Raw genomic sequence first — 18,889 nt, 5'->3', positions numbered from 1 at the left:
TTCAATATCAAAAACACCATCAGGCCTTAGCCCTTTCCTGAATTGCACCTATGAAATTCATCTCACTCACCACTATGATCGTATATGCCACAGTAATCGCTATCACAGCTACCGCACAAATCATCGGCCGACCCTGCGCCCACGCTGGTGAGTACTTTGCAGTCTAGCGAGTTCTGGACGTGCGGGCCTCAGATCGTATGCTTACGGCTGCTCGCAGGCAGCACGGAGTGTGGATCGCTCGCAGATCATAACAACGGACTCCAGTTTTTGTTTATTTGTGGGCCTCACTACACAATCACTTCATATGAAGATTGCACTTGTTCCGCATGCTGCGTCATAGAAGGTGGATATGGGTTTTGCAATGTTTGAAATGGGCCTCGAGCGAACACTTTACCTACCAAGTCCTAGCTCTGAATCTGATGTGTTTGCTTTCACCAGCAAGTTCATACAAGTGACGAATTCCAGCGAGTAATCCCAAACTTAGACGCTTTGCCAGATCAAATTCATCAAGTCCTTATAAGTCCACGTCAAAAGGTGTCACAACCTTGAAGTGCTGTGGCTGTATTTTCGACGCTCCGAAGAGATCATGCTACGAGGCGTTGGCATCTCATGTTCCATTACAGAGCATCCGGGTATGTGAGCGGATACACAGGAAAATGTATCACCATCCGCGAGGTCATACTAGCTTTCGACTCAATAGCAAAAACGCCGTCAACTTTTCGCGCTCAGTGGTGCTTCTCTCCAACTACATACACCAATGCTTACATTGCTAGGTCCCTCGTCAAGTACAAGAAAGTCGCTACGAGCATCCTCAAAGCCGCGTGAGTTTCTGTGTAGGGCGAGACCAGCCTGGCACGTCTTCATATCGACTGCGAATGCGTATCCAGTACACATTCTTAGATTACAATTGGAATTTACCTCCAATCAGCATGGTCGATAAGTTGGGTATTAGAGGAGGTCAAGTGGTCGTGGATCTCCCAGTTCGATTGTTCAGCTCCCATGTATTCGTGGGACCGCAACCACGACTCGGTGAGTGCGTGAATTTTGACGAGTCAAGATAGACGTTGACATATGTCGCACTTTTGCTTGTATATTTCTTAGGAAACTCTAGTCTCGTACTTCAGGCTTTATCGACTTGTTAGGTCTATCTAGCGCTTAATTTTATGGATACCGCGCATTTGGCTGTACTCCATCTGAATACGTCTCTCACACAGAGCTCCACATGCCCCGTATCATGTTGCGGGTTGGACAGGTCATTGCCATCAATAAGGCATGTGGGAGTTTTCTTATCGGCGACAGACTAATTACAAGCGCGTGTTTTAACATTTAACTTCTTGTTTTGCAGATCCCGGTGTTGTAGGTGTTCACTGCTCTGTCTCAACACTGGCACAAGCACCGAACAACATGAGCACCCGCACAGTGTCGATCGAGATACCAACTATAGTGGGTGAGCTCTCACAGCTGATATTCTAGAAATCCACGCGCTGGAATTATTGCGCCACCATATGAAGTTCTTATACGCAGCAGCCGGGAGTTCAATTGATTTGCCCTCGGCACCCACATCAAGGATTCGATGTCCTTGGCACAGCCGGATGTCGCTAATCTTCAACTCAGTGACTATCTTTCTCGTCAGGAATTCCTTCGTTTTTACCTCTGCAGGTGAACTAATTAAGAGCTCAGTCACTGCTTCTGTTGTCGTCACATATGACTTCTGTAAGTGAGGAGTCATGAGCCTTTTATTGTCATTGACTATTCGACAGTGCTCCTGCTTGGACGCGAGGTAACTTCTGGTAAATATGACTCTATTACGGGCTGATCACACTGTCATAGGTTGATCTAGTATGGGTAAGTCGTCGGGAGGACGTTTCTCCACTACATACTCACTTATGATGCGCCTGCTTTAGAAGCGTTCTTGGACTCTGATGTCCTCACTTTATGTCGTGGTATGTCTGCTCATTTGCTGATTTTGAGCGCTCTTCTGATAACAACGTCAATTTAATCAGGTGCGATATCTTGGTCTGGCGCTTGCAATGTCCGTGTTTTCCCTCTCAAGTGTCAGCTCCTCTCATACCAGTGCAGGATTGATTCATTCTGTAAGCTCCACATTCCTCGATCGATGATACCGGGGTTTCACAATGTCCAAGGGGGAGGAGTCGTCAACATGAGCTCCGAAACGTGCGTTTTGTCTAAGAATCTATTCAACGGTGTACTAATTGTCGATTAGTTGTGCGTCGCAAGGCTATAATTGAGAACTAGACACTACACTGCGTATATCTAGGCTTGTGGACACTACAACTCCTGAACTGGGGTAACTACCTGTTTATAATTGCAATGGAAGGTATGCAATTGTGTTTCTTGTGCAACATATTCTCTGACCTGAAAATTCTGCAGGCATCATGATCCTACGAATATATGCGATGTATGGCCAGTCGAGATTGATATTGGGGGTTCTACTGGTTCTATTTCTGTCAGTCATGGCTCTGGCATTAGCAATAGGCATCAGATATTATGGTCCACACAGTGGGCTGATCAGTGCGTGCGATTTTGTACGCTACTTTCATGTTGATGCTGACTCCAGCAACATAGTTGCACAGTTCAATGTCCTTAACACGAACTTCTGCTTGGATGCGCTGGGCGCCGATCCGATGTTCTTTGTATATGCATCCATTCCCTCAGTTTTCTTTGATGCGCTTCTCGTCGTTCTCGCTATAACTCGCCTGGTCAAGCATACAATACAGATGAACGAAGCGACAGGCAGGTGGAGAATGAACCAATGCATGAAGATGATAGTGCGCGACAGCGTTCTATACTTCGTATTGTGAGACATTTCGCTGCATGTTGAAGCCTCGAAGTAACTATCAACCCCAGAAATCTTGCATACAGGGTACTGAATCTCATTCCTCTCGCAAACATACCAGTGAGTGCTAGGTGTATTCTACAGACCGCTGGCGGGATCTGACTATTTCATATTTGAAGGCGGTGTGCACATCATTAGCCGAATTGTTCTGCGCGATTGAGCCTTATGTTCTTGCTCCTCGTTTGGTGATCAACTTTCGAGAGTATAATAAGGGCTCTCACGGATTGGTGGCAAGTAGTGACTTCATAGGACCGATTATAACCTCCCCATCGGTGCGAGCCCTGGAATATGAGTTAGGTCCTTTGAGTCCTGCTAGTCCAGACTCGAAATTTGACGTTGAAAGGAATGTATCTGGGGAGTCGTGATGTTGCTGTCAGGCGTTACCTTTGCATACTATAGCACATGGAATTATGCGCTTGAAACTTGAAGGAAAGCCGAAGGTCTGCAGGAGATGATCCGGCCGCGGCCCGGGGGCTGACTCCAATTTGGTGTGCCTGTTGCCGGTGATCGGTCAACCAGTACCTTCTTGCACACAAATATCAACGTCTTTGACTTGTGGGTACATACGAGTCTTCTAAAGGATTAGCAGACAGTCCACGTTACGGTGATTCTCGGCTATTCTCAGCACTATCTGAATCGGACGCCACGCAATCATTTGAAATGCATACCATTCAACCAGTCCTCGAGTTTCCTTGGCTGCTTCGAAGTTCTTGGGAGTTGGCAGTTCATCACAGGAAATTGAACGTGACAGGACTGCAGCACAGGGTCTTATAGCCTTATTCCTGTTGACACATCCAAAGGATCTGAAATCGTTTGCCACTTCTCTTACAGCACAGGAAGTCTGGGCGTCAAACTCCAATTATAAAACGTCCAGGGATGTGTGGGCGATATCTCCACCTTATCTCGACACTACTAGTATGAGCAGATACGCAGGAATCGTGCATCGCTCCCCGGACCAACGTCTTCTGCATTTACCCCTCCAAGAGGTCGATGTGAGAGTATGGATGGTTGACGGTGCGTATATAAGTGGCGGCACGGTCGAAATCGCCACTAATCAATCTTTTCCTGTACTAGTTTCGGCGAGGGTGGTGCTCTCACAAGTATTCGAGAATGTATCAGAAAACCCTACCAGCCGGGCCAAATATGTATTCCCTCTTCCAGCGAGTGCTGCCACTTGCGCTTTTGAACTCGAACATGACGATGGTCGGGTTATAGTCGGTGTCGCGAAGGAGAAGTCAGAAGCCGCAGAGGCCTTCCAGAGTGCATTGGATGCCGGAATGACTGCAGGGCTTGTAGAATGGGCGACGGACGACAGTATGAGAAGCACATTGTGACGATCTTGGCGAGTGCTGACCTTGACTTTTGATCCAGTATTCACGATCTCAATTGGTTCGATTCCCGCTAAGCAGAAGGTTACAGCAAGGTTGACTGTACGTGTCGCTTTCAGATCATTACAAATACTTGGTCTGATGAACGAACAGTTTGTAATGGATCTTTTGGACGAGGGGAGACAAGACCATGTCCGTCTACAGCTTCCAATGGCTATTGCTGAACGATACGGCGAGACACCAGCAGCCATGCTCGATACATCTACAGTTGATGAAAGCACGCGTGTTAAAATCGCTGTGGACGTTCAAACTAGTGATAAGATACAGGATATACGCAGCCCTACTCACCCGACGATCACTCGCATGCGTTATAAGACCCGTACCGGAAGAAAGTCTGAACGACGGATGTCGGTAACATGGTCGTCTGCGACATTCCTACAAGAAGACTTCGTGCTGACGGTGCATGCTCTTGGACTCGACAAGCCTCGGTGTTTCGCAGAAGTCGATCCCCAGCATGCGGATACAATTGCTATGCAGCTCTCATTTGTACCGAAGTTCAAGATGCCTCGCGTAGCTTCGCAAGAGTACATCTTCGTTATTGATCGCAGCGGAAGCATGAGGGGAGCCCCAATGGACACTGCTAAGCGCACGCTGGAAATGCTTCTTCACCTATTGCCCGATTCACAAACAACTTTCAATATCTTCAGCTTCGGGAACGAGGTTGATGGTCTGTGGGGACAAAGTGTGTCGTTCGATCAGTCGACAATGCATCAGTGCGGTAATCGAGTTCTATCACTGTCCAGTGACCAACCAATAACTGGCATGCACAGATCTCGAATATACAAGTTATGCAAGCCAACTATGGAGGGACAGAAATTGCGAAGGCCCTACAATTCGCTATTGCTTCACGTAACCACGATCGCCCGACTGCGATGTTCGTCCTCACTGACGGGGACATACATGTGCGTCTGATAAATGGGCTGTAACTCTGCTCGATCTGATGATGAACTAGTCTTCCGCAAACCTTGACCCATTCACGGTCGTCTCCACGGCTGTGAATAACTGCAGGCCCAACGCACAATTGAGAGTATTTACTCTCGGGATTGGTGCAAGTGTCTCTTCGGCCATGTGTGAGCGCCTTGCCCGCGAAGGCGGGGGTGAATGTCTGTTCGCCGTTCAAGTCGAGGACATCACAGGAAAGTGTGCAAGGCTTCTGAACGCTGGTCGGACACGCGTGATCGAGAGTGTCACAGTTGATTGGCACGGTTTGGGAACTCCGCCAACCGTCAACTTCTCACCCTCGAGTCGCCATCACCCGCTTCCGCCTAGCGTCGTGCAGCTGGAGCCTCCTCCTCCTATGCAGCAGGTTCCGCATACAATCACGAAGATATTCCCCGGGATGCGCTTCAATGTCTTTGCGATCACCACTTTTAGATCGGTTCCTCCTGAAGTCAGGTTGCATGCCAAGGTTAAAGGTTCGGCAGAGGTTCTCGAACTCGTGGTGCCTGTCACAGCAGTCAAACCATTCAAGGACGAGTGGTCATCCATACCACTCCTGCATACTTTGGCGGCACGAGAACTGATGAAGCACTTGGCAGAGGGTAGGGCACCACTTCCCAAACCTATGGCACCTGCCTCGGATGAGGAAGTTCGAAAAGCGGCGATAGTTCGCTTAGGACTTGAGCACCAACTTGTGAGCCAGCACACGTCCTTCGTTGCTGTAGAATCCGGACGGGAGACAGCAAGGAGCCGGCTGCGCCGCTCAACGTCATGGCAAAGGTCTCGGCGACAACATGGAAATGCTGGTGCCACTGTAGACGTTGTTGATGAGGATGCTTCAAAAACAGACATGTCCACCGTGCAGACCGTTTTGGACAGCTTGTCTCAGGCGGTTTCTGCGGTGTTCAGCTTCTTCTTTCCAGATACTCCCCCGACAACCCGAAGACGCCAGGGACCACTTCCTGGCACATATTATTCTGCTGCACCATCCCGCTCGGGCTCGCCATTAAGTCAAAGTGAACATTCATTCCAACACGACAACTCGAGCACGGACACGTTCTCTACACTCAGTTCATTGGAAGGCTCTTCTACTAGTTCCCGATGGACCTACTCTCGGTCTTCCAGCCCCGTACCTCCCCCAGAAGATCCAATCGTGCGCGTTTCATCGCCAGTCTTTGGTCCCATAAAGAATGCGCCACCAGGAGCACAGCAATCGGGAAATACAGCTCGCCCGGGAAGAACCCCCATCCCTGCCCCACCACCCGTGCCCGAAAAAATGTACACTCTCATATCGCTACAGAGCGCCGACGGCTCATTCACGCCGTCGCCTCGATTAGGGGAGCTTGTGGGCGTGGACACACTGGCTAAGGCGGCAGAACTAAATGTCGACGGGAATATATGGGCGACTGCAGTCGCTGTGGCGTACCTGAAACGTCATCTGGGTTCAGAGCCAGATTTACTGGATGCTCTGTTGAATAAGGCTCTGGAGTATGTTGAGGGAAGGGGTGCGAGTTTACTGGTTGGACGAGATTTTTTCAACTTGGTGGAGATTGCAGGGAAGTCGGTGGGTTTGTCCTGAGTGCCTCACAGTGGTGATATGATCGTTTCTTGCTCAACGTATTCTATACTGCTATTACATCTAATGATGTTGAACAACAGGATTTCGTTATGTTAAACAAGGCTGTTTGATGAGACATTGGTCTCCAAAAAAATCGGAAATGCTAATGCGGCAACCTGACCACTGAGCTGTTCAAATCCTGAAAATGCGATATTCTGTTTAGCAGCACGCTCAGGCTGTCACGCAGCTGCGGTGTCTCGTGCATTGGTCAATGAACATGAGGAGCCACGGGCAGTGCGAACGGTTAGGGGGTAGAAGTCTGACGGAAAGCGCCAAGTTAAGCGGACCTTCTCTCAAACACCCTGGTCACCTCTCCGACGCCCTTCTCTGCATGATTCCCATAGGGACATTCTGAGGATCTCGCCATGGACAGAACGGAATAGTGTGGAGGCCAAAAGCTATGTTGATAAGCTGAGAGAGCTGCTTTGGAGCTCGAATCCGGAAACCAAGGACAGAGCCTCTGAGTGTGTCAGGGACGCGTCTTTGATTGCGGGAGGGAAGGGACCGCGAAGGAACGAGATCAACCCAAAAATACGAGACGAAAACATAAACCAAATTACGCTGGTGAGAATGTGAGGCAGTGATCGGGTGGCATTTGCACCGAGTCTCCTCCAGTATCTGCTGGTGAGAGATAGGGAAGCTCGCTATGTAGAATAAGCAAGGACGCCGAGCTTGATGTTCATTCTGCAAAATAGTTTGAAACATTATAATATTTCTGAGGTGCACTGCCTCAACTGCAAGCATACCTACCCTACTTCGCAGGTAAAATATTTCCGCCATGCAAGTGCTCCGACACATGGGCCTTGAGCCATAGCTGGAATACTTCTCCATCATCGATTCTCTTCGACCTGCCTGGGCCATAATGAGAGTAGATCACCGTTAAGCACTTCATTACAGTTTTCCAGTTCCCTTGGTGCGATCTCGATGGACGATCATCATCATCGTCATCACCAGTGAGCTTCGACAAGAAGCTGGACTTTTGCTCGTGGCATCCAATGGCATCCACTCTCAGCCACTGGTCAAGTGGTCTGGGTGTGCTCAAGAGCTTGCCTTCTTCGTACCGAAGACAGACCCAGGTGAGGACCCAGATGAATGATTCAGCATCGTGCTGGTACAAGTGCTCAACATGGCCCTCAATTGCCTTCTTTGTGAGAAGCTCCAGTGCCATGAATGGTATCGCCCCTGCGCGCTCGAGGCTGCTGGGACTATCTTCTTGAGTCAATGATAAGTCGTAGTCGTTGAAGATGCCAATCACTCGACCAACTAAGCGGTATACCCTGAGATTGCTTGGGCTGACGTCGCGGTGACGGACACCGTCTTTCCAGAGTACACGATGACCTGTTGAAGTGGTGAATGGATAATTGAGAGCATAATAAGAAAGAAAATTTACAGATTACGACTTGCCACCATGCAGTGAGGAACTCGACCCCACCGACCGTCACAATCGGGAGAAGCTTTCTGGATACTATTATATACATGACACAGCTGCCCAGTTTGATGCCGTTGGAGCGGTAGCTCTGGCCAATGTGAATGATCGAATCGTCTGCTGAGATGCTGTCCTAACTACTATCCCTTCCAGTGCAATCGGCATCCCACAGAAGCCGGCAGTCACGCTTTTTCGCAGCACCTGGGTTGCCCAATAAGTCAGGCTTATTATACTGGGCGATCAAGCGCCTCGCCAAGTATTATTAGCCTTAGTTACCTAAATACCCAACACCAGCAATAAACATTGCCCAAAATAATGTCCAAGTACTCAAGCCTCAAAGGCATTACTATTATATAAGCTATATACGTATAATATTATTTTATCGCCCGAAAGCGGCAATTGCGGAGTACTACCGCCCAAAACATAACCTAATTTGGAAGTTCTACAATATCGATGTTTTCCTAGCCTCCCCAAGCCTCACCCTGCTCTTCCCTGTGTAGTAGGCTTGTATATACCATGTATTTTTAGCTATGATACGCCTCATAGAACATACTGGGCCACTGTATTTACTACCAGTCACCAGAGGGAGTGTATAGTAGTGTTATGATCAACGTTCACCGATTGGTAAAGGTTTCACACAACCACTAGGACTCGTCAAGATAAGAGCAAGTATGAGATTGAGAGTGAACGTCTCTGTCTACACAAGGTAGGAACGAAGAGGTTAAGTCTAAGGAGTACTACTGACTATGACCTAAACTATATACTACTCTCTAAGCGGAGATATCTGAGTATGAAAGGTAGTGATATATCTATATAAGATCATAAAATTGCGCCTAGGGTTCAGGGCGTCTTATCAACCAATCAACTACAAGGAGAAAAGGGTAAAGGGTTCATAGGGGTTAGGGGTACGGTGATTAAGCAGGGTTCTCAGGGTTCTGCTTCTATTCAGGGTAAACGGATATGAAGAAGGGTGAGAGAGTTCTGTGACAAGAAGTCTCGAGCGGTGATTAAGGATCTCGATATGAAGATGGGATCTGGAGATGTTATCGGGTGCGATCGTATCTAGGGTTCTCCAGGGTCTTCGGTAATGAGCATGCTTCTCTATGAGCGGTGCTTCTGTGATAGGGGTTCAGGGGTGTAGCTGTGACTGTACAACAGGTTCTAATGTAAGGGGTTCGGTGAATGACATAGGTAACTCTTAACATGTCATGTGTGGGAAGTGAAGGTCTGCGATATGAAGGGATGACTCTTTGAGAGATGACTCGTAAGGACTCTCGGTTATGGTTTGATCATAGAGGCGTGTAGATGCTTATGATGTAACCCGTTGCCTAATCGTAGGACTTCTAAGGAGGTGATGTGCGTCGGATGTCTAGGGTTACAGATATAGATGGATGACGTCGATGTAGTATAGATGTGATGTAAAGATAGTGATCGTTAATTGGTTATCCATCTTATCTTATCAGGGATCTATCTAATCTAATCTTATCGGATAAGGTGACTTAGGGTTTGATAATCGAAATTTAGATGCAGTTGGTAACATTCATGACAAGTAGCCATAGTACTTTATACCTCATATACAACAGAAAAAGCGAAAATATACATGCCTCTAGGGTGTATCCTTCAGTCTATTATGATTTATAATATGTAATAGAGAGTATTTGAAAGACTTTGACCGCTTATATAGCTCATGAGCATCAATTTGTGACAAAATATAGTAAAATAGTGAGAAAACATTGAAAAATGCGAACATATGGTAGCCAGGGACATACAAAGCTCCAGAGACTATGTGTATAATGTTTCTGCAATATATGTGAGTATACACAACTGCTATTGCAGGGGTTTTATATGTTTTACAACAGTCTCTCAGAAAAACAATCATGACCGCTTTTTTCTTGTTTTTATGTATCTTAACACATAGTATATGGTCCCTTTTGCTTATATATCATTTCTATACACTATATATTGTTTCTGAACGCAGTCCTGCAGCTGTAGAACACCATATATTTGATGTAATGTGAACAGGGGTGATTTGAGGAGAACTGTGTTCTGGGAGGTAAATATGTCATATATCAAAGATCTGAAACTTGGAGCACATATAATACAATGGTATAATACTAGAACTACAAGCTCAAGCTGCCGGACCTTGGGCTAAGTGCTGTGGAAGCAAAGTACATGATGGAGATGCGTGGGAAAGTATGTGAAACATATGGTTGAAACATTAAAACATACCATAGCACACCACACAAGACTTTCTGGGGTCTAATATATGTATGGTGTGATAGAGGGACATCGTAATGACTATCTAGTATGGTTTTGAAGTGTTGTAAGGCAATGTATAGGCCTAGACACCAAAAACTTGAAATTAGGTGTGGACTGCTGTATGAACACTGTAGCCTATAGCCATCAAATGTGAAAACACCACATATATCTGCAAGCTAGACCTGCAACACTTCAAAACCATGCTGGATAGTCATTACGATGTCCCTCTATCACACCATACATATATTAGACCCCAGAAAGTCTTGTGTGGTGTGCTATGGTATGTTTTAATGTTTCAACCATATGTTTCACATACTTTCCCACGCATCTCCATCATGTACTTTGCTTCCACAGCACTTAGCCCAAGGTCCGGCAGCTTGAGCTTGTAGTTCTAGTATTATACCATTGTATTATATGTGCTCCAAGTTTCAGATCTTTGATATATGACATATTTACCTCCCAGAACACAGTTCTCCTCAAATCACCCCTGTTCACATTACATCAAATATATGGTGTTCTACAGCTGCAGGACTGCGTTCAGAAACAATATATAGTGTATAGAAATGATATATAAGCAAAAGGGACCATATACTATGTGTTAAGATACATAAAAACAAGAAAAAAGCGGTCATGATTGTTTTTCTGAGAGACTGTTGTAAAACATATAAAACCCCTGCAATAGCAGTTGTGTATACTCACATATATTGCAGAAACATTATACACATAGTCTCTGGAGCTTTGTATGTCCCTGGCTACCATATGTTCGCATTTTTCAATGTTTTCTCACTATTTTACTATATTTTGTCACAAATTGATGCTCATGAGCTATATAAGCGGTCAAAGTCTTTCAAATACTCTCTATTACATATTATAAATCATAATAGACTGAAGGATACACCCTAGAGGCATGTATATTTTCGCTTTTTCTGTTGTATATGAGGTATAAAGTACTATGGCTACTATACACTCCCTCTGGTGACTGGTAGTAAATACAGTGGCCCAGTATGTTCTATGAGGCGTATCATAGCTAAAATACATGGTATATACAAGCCTACTACACAGGGAAGAGCAGGGTGAGGCTTGGGGAGGCTAGGAAAACATCGATATTGTAGAACTTCCAAATTAGGTTATGTTTTGGGCAGTAGTACTCCGCAATTGCCGCTTTCGGGCGATAAAATAATATTATACGTATATAGCTTATATAATAGTAATGCCTTTGAGGCTTGAGTACTTGGACATTATTTTGGGCAATGTTTATTGCTGGTGTTGGGTATTTAGGTAACTAAGGCTAATAATACTTGGCGAGGCGCTTGATCGCCCAGTATAATAAGCCTGACTTATTGGGCAACCCAGGTGTTTCGCAGGGTTTTTGTGACTGCTTGTGACAAATTGTAACAAAAGTGTCATGTTTTCCCGCCAAAATGTGTGACGTGTATTCTATGTTAGTTCGAGGCACGAGAATGTACAGAATTAGATCTGCTGCCATGTGGCTGTGTCGAAGATCCTAATGAAGCCACCCCTTGACCGGAGATAAGCCTCGACGCCTATGCCAAGCCAAAAACTGTTTGAGCATGTTCGAGTCACTGCATTTTGTGCCTGTCTGATGGCCTATGGGAAGATATAGTTACTTATAGTGGACTAGAGTCCCCAAACAGTATGACAACCTGACGGTTGCCAGTGCATGTGTACCTCTGTTCAGGTTCTCCTGCTTTGACTGTGTCTACCATACACAGAGGATTTCTATCGGGCCCCTGCAACCAAGGAAGAGATTAGGAAAGATTGGGTGAGGGATCCTCATCCAAGGTATGTGGGAGGATGATATCCTTTTTGTACTGCCCTAGTAATGAGATCAGTGCAGATCTTCTATCCAGCTGTACTAGCCCCCGGGCATAAATATATCCAAATCAATCAATCAATGACTCGGAAATTCAAATTTTAACTTGATAATGTTCTTACCTTCTACTACCACTATGTCTTCAACTCAGGCTGATTCAGATATTGTTGACTGCACCGACAGTGTTGATTTCTGCGACAACGTTATCATTATGGACATCGACAATCTCCTCGTAGGATGGCCGGCATATAAAATCAAATTCATGCCTAAAAAACCAGGTCCTGTGGTAAGTACTAAGTAGACACATTCAGTTGGTTGTATGTTAACAATTCTCCTATAGAAACTCATCATTCATCTGAAAGACGCTGTCAAATTCATGCATGTTGAAGAGTCCACTGACAGTGAAGCTGAGTTGTTGTTTTCGAGCAATGGATGGAAGAGGGTCCGCAAGAACAAGCAAATCAAGACATAAGTATTTTGAGTGTTCTTGTTCCATGTTCCTACTAACTTATTTACAGCAGCTCTGCTATTGAAGCAAACATAATCATGGATGCTCTCGCAGCTCTCAAAATCACGTCTACCAGTTCTGAGTAAGACCTTTTTTTTGTTTAAATCACAAATTAACACAAAACACATCTACAGTAGTACCTCGTTCCACGCGAATCCTGTACAATTGGTCGGAATCAGGGAGTGTCCACCTGCTCCTGTGTGTGTTCCTGTTAGGTACCGTGCTGGCTCAGGAGGCAGAGGGGTCAGGGCTTGGCTTCAGCTCTTGCGCTGTGCCCTTAGCCGAGTATGTGCCCCAAATTTGGAGCAGGTCTGACGATAGGACGAGTGAACCGCTTAGGTCCACTTTGAGGGTCAGGAAGTAAGAGCTACTAGCGGCAGGCTGACTAGGAGCAGAGTGGAGGAGGTGGGGAGTGATGCGGAGGGTGGATAGGAGTAGGGGGAATATTTGGTGGGAGCAGGGAAGGTGGAGGATAACGTGGAGGATGGGAAAGGGTCAGAGGGAATATTGTAAGGGGCGGAGAAATAAGGGGAAGACTTAGAGCATGGCTCTAAGTTGGAGCGGAGGGTCGGAGGGTCAGAGGTGACAACAAGTTGAGACTTGTGTCCAGAGGAGGCAAGGTCCTACTGAGAATTCTCACAAGAGGTAACTGCGAGAAGACAAGTAACATTAAGACTGAGGAAAATATCTAAGTACAGGATATGTTATATACTTCTATGTATGAGGCAGTGATTAGGATAACTATGTAGTAAAGCTATGTACCAAGGATATAGTTTGTAAGTACTTTACACAGGCGAAGACATAAGTTGGAGCGGATATCGATATGTACATGTCAGATCAGTGATCGAGCAGTAATAGGAATTACTGGTGATCCAGAAGTAAGGGTCTATGTACCGAAGGGGAAAGTATATATCTAAAAGGGGAAAGAGGTCCAGTTGAATGGAGAGGTTATGGAAGGGAACCGGTTGAGCAGTTGAGTGGAAAATGCAGGAGCAGATGTGGTTGATGGTTGGACAGAGCGGAGGAATAGATGGAGTGGAGGTTGTCGGAAAGCGGGGCGGATATTGATATCAGAGTGGTCGGATTAGGTATATGACAGTTCCTCTCAAAACCCAAGTTTAGTGATGACAACATACCATGGCCGCATATTCGCCCTTGTCATGCTCTCAGAGATATCAAGACAGACAAAGGAACTAACCTGTTTGAGATGGTCAAAGCCATTCCTGCCACTGTTGCCCCCGACAACACATACACTTAGAATGCTCCTTGCAGCCCTTGTATTTGTTTACCTAGTATGCCTTTCACATGTTTTCGCTTCCATTTTTGCATGTTTTCACTTACATTTTCGCATTGGACATTCATCGTATAAATTACATGCCCTGTACAAATGGTCGCTGCGCACCAAATATTGTAATATCCATCTAACAGCATCGCTAGAAAATCTGTAAATCTTATGTTCCTTGATTTGGTGATGTCCGGTGTAATCATGAACTCCTTTTTGTTAAGTACACAATGGATTGAACTTGGCAAACACCCCTCAGGCTGTACCCTTAACCCTTACCAATCAAGACCAGCCTGAGCATCTACTACTCCTTGCAGATGGCCAAGAACAAGAAGGAGAAGAATCGAAGTACGAAAGGTGATGTAAGTACATATTACATTCGAGAAATCTTGCTGTTACTGACAAAAATCAACTAGTATGCGACTTATCACAAAACTGAGGTTTTTTGCAAGTGTTCCGAATGTACTGGAGAATGTGGGCCCAAGGGCAAGTCGATACCGAAGTGGAAGGAATGGGAACATCGCAAGAAGGAGGCGGAACACAAGAAGGCCCCAAGAATGCATCCAGAGTCCATCAAAACCATCGAGACACTTGCTGCACACCAGATAATGCAGCAACCTGAGGTGGGACCCTCTTGGAATGTCATAGAAGGTGCGTGGAGACTGACTCTGGTGGACCGATCATTCTGATCAGCTATAGCACCTGAGCTGCGTCATTCATGCTCTCCGCAGCAGCTCAAGTATGCTCCCAATATGGATGTAGATGGTTTTGACATTGGCGAGAGTTGGAATGACCTGCCCAATGTTGGAAGTCGAGTCTCTGCATCTGGGGATTTGGCTCCAGACCCCCAGCTTACTACCCTGCCTGCTGATGATGACTTCGCTGATGATTTATACAGTGTCATATCAAAGGAGCTGCCAGCTGCACTCGATGCTGATGTTGACATCGATTTTATACCCGACGATGGCCAGGATGATTTGATGTCTCTCAATGGTGGTCATGAGACGGTAGAGATATGTGCAACTGAGCTGAGTAATGGAATAGACGACAACGGCTCACAGGCACCGGTGGTGCCCACCCATACTCACAATCCGCAGATGCACCTGGAGGATGCCATCACCCATGAAATGACCATTGAAGGGGAGCTAGTGCTAGAGCTTCCTCATCCCCCTTCAGTAGTCTTAGCTGCAGCATCCCCTCACTTGTTTTGGAAAATCACCCTGCTGCTCATCGCGTGGCTAAATCTTCACTACCATCTGCCGCATCTCACGTGCACTCTTATTCTCAAGATCACAAGACATATCCTCATTGGCCTCACTGTACTCGCACCTGACGAGAAGGTAGCCGGGTCGCTCAATACCGTATTCAACCACCTCGAGATCAAGGATAACTTCGATATTCACCCTGTTTGCCCTATTTGCCACCATGTTTATCCTCACAATTCTCAAGGTGATGCAAAATGTTTAAATTGCTCTGAACCTTTGTTTGAGCCCAGCGCATCAAGAACCAAACCACGGCCACATCTACAGTGTCCACAGAATCCACTCTCAAATGCGATCCTTCATCTTCTCTCTCACGCAGGAATTGAGGAGGAACTTGATGCTTGGCACTGCCATGTTCCAGAACCTGGGAAGCACGCTTTGATTCAAGATGGCGAGCTCTTCTTCGACAATAGTCCAGAACGTCCCGACAAAGATGAGCTTTGCATTGGTATCACGCTAGGATTCGATGGGTATTGTTCCTCCTCAGCGATGCTATACTCTCTGCTAATTGTTGATCTTAGATTTGGTTATCAGTGCAGTCGTAATGCAGGAATGCACAGCTCGGGTGTCCTGTCAAATTGTATTGCGAACTTGCTGACACATTTGCGGTATGTACTTGCTACAGTTAATGTTCGCTTCCTGACTTTGAACACTCGTCTAGATACCAACCACGAAATCTGATGGTCTTTGGTATCACGCCAGGGCCAAAAGAGTTTGATAGTGATGAGTTACAATTTTTCATGAAAAACTACGTCGACAACTTAATCTCACTCTATGAAAACGGAATCATGGCCAAGACACCAAATTATCCCAATGGTATGTCATCAAGTACTTCTCTAAGTTACTTCAGCTAACACGATGTGTCTGCAGGCTGCCAAGTTCGTATGATCCTGGTCGCCATCTGTTGCGACAACCCTGTGCTCTGTAAAGTCTGTGGGTTCGGAGGTCATCGCAAGGAAGAGGGATTTTGCACTAGGTGCCACATTAAACGCAGCGAGTTGAAGACGAGGGATGCAATGGACTATGATAGTAAGTCACCTTTTACTTGTGCAAATATAACTGAATCTATTCAATCAGAATTTCCTCCTCAATACGGAGAGGAGCATACAAAACGAGCCCAGGAGTATCTGGACCTGGATGAGAAGGAACATGAGGCCTTCTTTAAGCTGCATAGTGCACTCTACTTCGAGCTTTCACGCTTGAAGTATTTTGACCCAGTGTGCATGTCAGTCATTGACCCAATGCACAGTTTCCTTCTCGGTGAGTCGACCTGCTCCCTATGCTGTCATTACTCACATCAACTGTTAGGTATCATACATTGTCACTGGTACAATTCATGGATTCAAACTAACACTATATGAAAGCGGACTGACAAAAATGAACGTGAACTGGATCAGATTCATGAGTATTGTCACAAATTCCTAATATGAACCATTTTTCATTTCTCGGTTTTCCTTCATCTACTTCCAGTACCCGAACCGGTCACATGACTACTCACCCTGTCACACCTTCACCTCTTCATATATCACCCGTGGTTTCTCTGATTGGCTCCCCTACTCCACGGGCTAGAACAATCTCGCTTCCCAAAGAAGAACCGGTCGGAACTTGGGTTTCTGTTTAGTTGCTGTCTTACTCATTCGCTTATATATCATGATGTCATACTTAGTCATCCACAGTATCATACGACTCTTTTCTCATTGGCTGATTTCTTTCAGACTCCTATTCAATGTTATGTATATAAGTAGGTTAGTTAGCGTAAGTACTCCTTAGACTTAACCTCTTCGTTTCCTATGCTTGTAGTGACTTAGACGTTCACGCTCAATACCATCTTGTTCACTATCCCCTTGACTGAGTCCTAGTGGTTGTGTGCTCGCCTTCATCATTATTGGTGAACGTTGGTCATAACAAGTATCTAATGACGGTATGTTATCATTTCGTTCAAGCTTTTATCTCATCTGCCCGTTTGACCAGTTTGAAATGCCCAACTGGGTTGGATGCCTCCCTGAACAAGTCGGCTATCCTGCTGGAGGCTCGTTGACATCAGACGAGTGGAAGGGACTTGCCTTAGTATTCTGTCCAATCGTGGTATGTTCATTTTATCGTAGCGCAATGAGAACTGATCTAATTCTAATTCTAATACCTCAAAGATACCCTTTCTATGGCAGGAGTGGTACCCGAAGGCCAACACTACATATGAGAAGGCATTAACGTCCTGGGAGAACAGAGAGAGACAACGACTCATTCGTCTCACCACTGGAAAACCGAAAAAGGGTGACGACAAACCATCAATGAAGCCCGTTCCTCAGATGCATCCGTCAGCACCTGACAATTTTTTGAAACTTGCTGCAGCCCTCAAAATCATCCTCGGACGTTCCTTCAAAGATGCCGATATTCCACGCGCCAAGGAATTGCTCCGCAACTACCTTATGGAATATCTCGAGGTGCACTGACGTACGACTTTCTAAGCATGTCCAGTATGATCATACATGGGCTGCTAGCTTTACTCTGACAATGTAAAGCCCATGCATCATTGGGTAACTCATATTTTCGATCAACTACAAGACTACGGACCTGTGTACAACTTTTGGACATTTCTCTTCGAGCGCTTGAACAAAGTCTTCAAGAGTTACTCGACGAATAATCACAGCAACAGCGAGATTGAAGTCATGTTCATGCGTGCATTTCAGAAGGATGTTGCATTGTGTGATATGGTGCGTGATATTCTATGCATTGGATCCGATCCTCATTCTTCCTTTAGCTTGCGAATCTAAACACTGCACCCAATATGCAAGACGAATCATCGGCCGAGAACGAGCTGCTGTTAGAAGCTGTGAGAATTATCTTGGCCACTGATGGCGACACATGCGGGACAGTAGCCTCTCTCGCTCATGAAATGGATCAAGCTGCAGAAGACTTTGATGCACGCTTCTCACTTGGCGCCTCTGCTTTCACAACTCTCTCTTGGCAGCAGCAAGACCAACTAATTAAGTTCTATGAATCCTCGTACCCTAACACTAAAGTCGTCTCGCACGCAGCATTGACTAACGCAATTGACCCAAATTTCCTCAATAGCCGCACTCGAACCTTCACGCACATCGTTGTTGATGGTCATCGCATCCTACCATCTTCCTTGCTGAATAATGCATCAAGTTCTCTCATACAAGACAATATTGGAGGCAGACATTATGTTGGGCAAGTCATGTCTATCATATCTCATGCACAGTGTCACGTACCACGAGAGATAACCCTTCTGGAGATCCGGTGACTCAAAGAGAAGCTAGATGTCGACATGAGGGACTGGGTTAAATAGTAAGTAAACTCATTCATATGTTGGACATTTTTTTAACCATTTTGCAGTCCGGAACTTGAAGTTCGGTTGTGGGAGCATGAAGCCTTCCTTGATCCGACAGTTGATGGTCCTCAATGTTTTATCTTGCCGTCCCACCTGATCTCCCAAGTCTGTCAACCGTCAATCACAAAGAAAAATGACGAAATCGTACAGAAGATGTGGGTAAT

The 18,889-nt window shown here is 45.8% G+C and overlaps 5 protein-coding genes across 5 annotated transcripts; 4 read left to right on the top strand and 1 right to left on the bottom strand.

Annotated features, from left to right (window-relative positions):
- Positions 1-1,101: 1,101 nt before the first annotated feature.
- On the top strand, positions 1,102-3,263 carry EDB91DRAFT_1098003 (uncharacterized protein). The gene is made up of 13 exons (XM_041317089.1): positions 1,102-1,270; positions 1,346-1,628; positions 1,681-1,713; positions 1,761-1,780; positions 1,831-1,845; positions 1,905-1,943; positions 2,004-2,032; positions 2,080-2,177; positions 2,279-2,338; positions 2,392-2,532; positions 2,587-2,818; positions 2,869-2,917; positions 2,977-3,263. Exons 2-13 carry the CDS (start codon positions 1,574-1,576, stop codon positions 3,220-3,222), a joined length of 1,017 nt encoding a protein of 338 aa, XP_041183972.1. The 5' UTR covers positions 1,102-1,270; positions 1,346-1,573; the 3' UTR covers positions 3,223-3,263.
- Positions 3,264-3,398: 135 nt separating this feature from the next.
- EDB91DRAFT_1098001 (uncharacterized protein) lies at positions 3,399-6,929 on the top strand. Its single transcript, XM_041317088.1, has 6 exons — positions 3,399-3,871; positions 3,932-4,171; positions 4,229-4,287; positions 4,339-4,971; positions 5,016-5,147; positions 5,198-6,929. The coding sequence occupies exons 1-6, from the start codon at positions 3,775-3,777 to the stop codon at positions 6,761-6,763; spliced, it is 2,727 nt and encodes a 908-aa protein (XP_041183971.1). The 5' UTR covers positions 3,399-3,774; the 3' UTR covers positions 6,764-6,929.
- A 927-nt stretch (positions 6,930-7,856) lies between these two features.
- On the bottom strand, positions 7,857-8,138 carry EDB91DRAFT_1001161 (uncharacterized protein; the record flags this gene model as incomplete). The annotated part of the gene is made up of 1 exon (XM_041312238.1): positions 7,857-8,138. A coding segment is annotated over one exon (282 nt), but the record flags the coding sequence as incomplete, so codon positions are not given.
- A 4,319-nt stretch (positions 8,139-12,457) lies between these two features.
- Positions 12,458-12,793, top strand: EDB91DRAFT_1242457 (uncharacterized protein; the record flags this gene model as incomplete). The annotated part of the gene is made up of 2 exons (XM_041322186.1): positions 12,458-12,607; positions 12,662-12,793. 2 exons carry the CDS (start codon positions 12,458-12,460, stop codon positions 12,791-12,793), a joined length of 282 nt encoding a protein of 93 aa, XP_041183969.1.
- A 2,445-nt stretch (positions 12,794-15,238) lies between these two features.
- Positions 15,239-18,144, top strand: EDB91DRAFT_1042129 (uncharacterized protein; the record flags this gene model as incomplete). Its single annotated transcript, XM_041312974.1, has 7 exons — positions 15,239-15,906; positions 16,035-16,201; positions 16,253-16,402; positions 16,451-16,681; positions 17,283-17,458; positions 17,521-17,814; positions 17,872-18,144. 7 exons carry the CDS (start codon positions 15,239-15,241, stop codon positions 18,142-18,144), a joined length of 1,959 nt encoding a protein of 652 aa, XP_041183968.1.
- Positions 18,145-18,889: the final 745 nt, after the last annotated feature.

This window comes from Suillus paluster (genome assembly GCF_016628075.1).
Source record: "Suillus paluster strain FC165 chromosome Unknown EDB91scaffold_2, whole genome shotgun sequence".
Lineage (NCBI taxonomy): Eukaryota > Fungi > Basidiomycota > Agaricomycetes > Boletales > Suillaceae > Suillus > Suillus paluster.
This window is presented reverse-complemented; position numbering and strand designations above follow the sequence as displayed.

Excerpts from the sequence above, each read along its gene's own strand:
- EDB91DRAFT_1098003 (XM_041317089.1), top strand. The coding sequence starts at position 1,574 with ATGTCCTTGGCACAGCCGGATGTCGCTAATCTTCAACTCAGTGACTAT. Across the intron at positions 1,714-1,760 it reads TGTCGTCACATATGACTTCT|TGCTCCTGCTTGGACGCGAG; the intron begins GTAAGTGAGGAG and ends ACTATTCGACAG. Across the intron at positions 2,918-2,976 it reads TTCCTCTCGCAAACATACCA|GCGGTGTGCACATCATTAGC; the intron begins GTGAGTGCTAGG and ends TCATATTTGAAG.
- EDB91DRAFT_1098001 (XM_041317088.1), top strand. The coding sequence starts at position 3,775 with ATGAGCAGATACGCAGGAATCGTGCATCGCTCCCCGGACCAACGTCTT. Across the intron at positions 3,872-3,931 it reads GAGAGTATGGATGGTTGACG|TTTCGGCGAGGGTGGTGCTC; the intron begins GTGCGTATATAA and ends TTCCTGTACTAG. Across the intron at positions 4,172-4,228 it reads AGAATGGGCGACGGACGACA|TATTCACGATCTCAATTGGT; the intron begins GTATGAGAAGCA and ends CTTTTGATCCAG.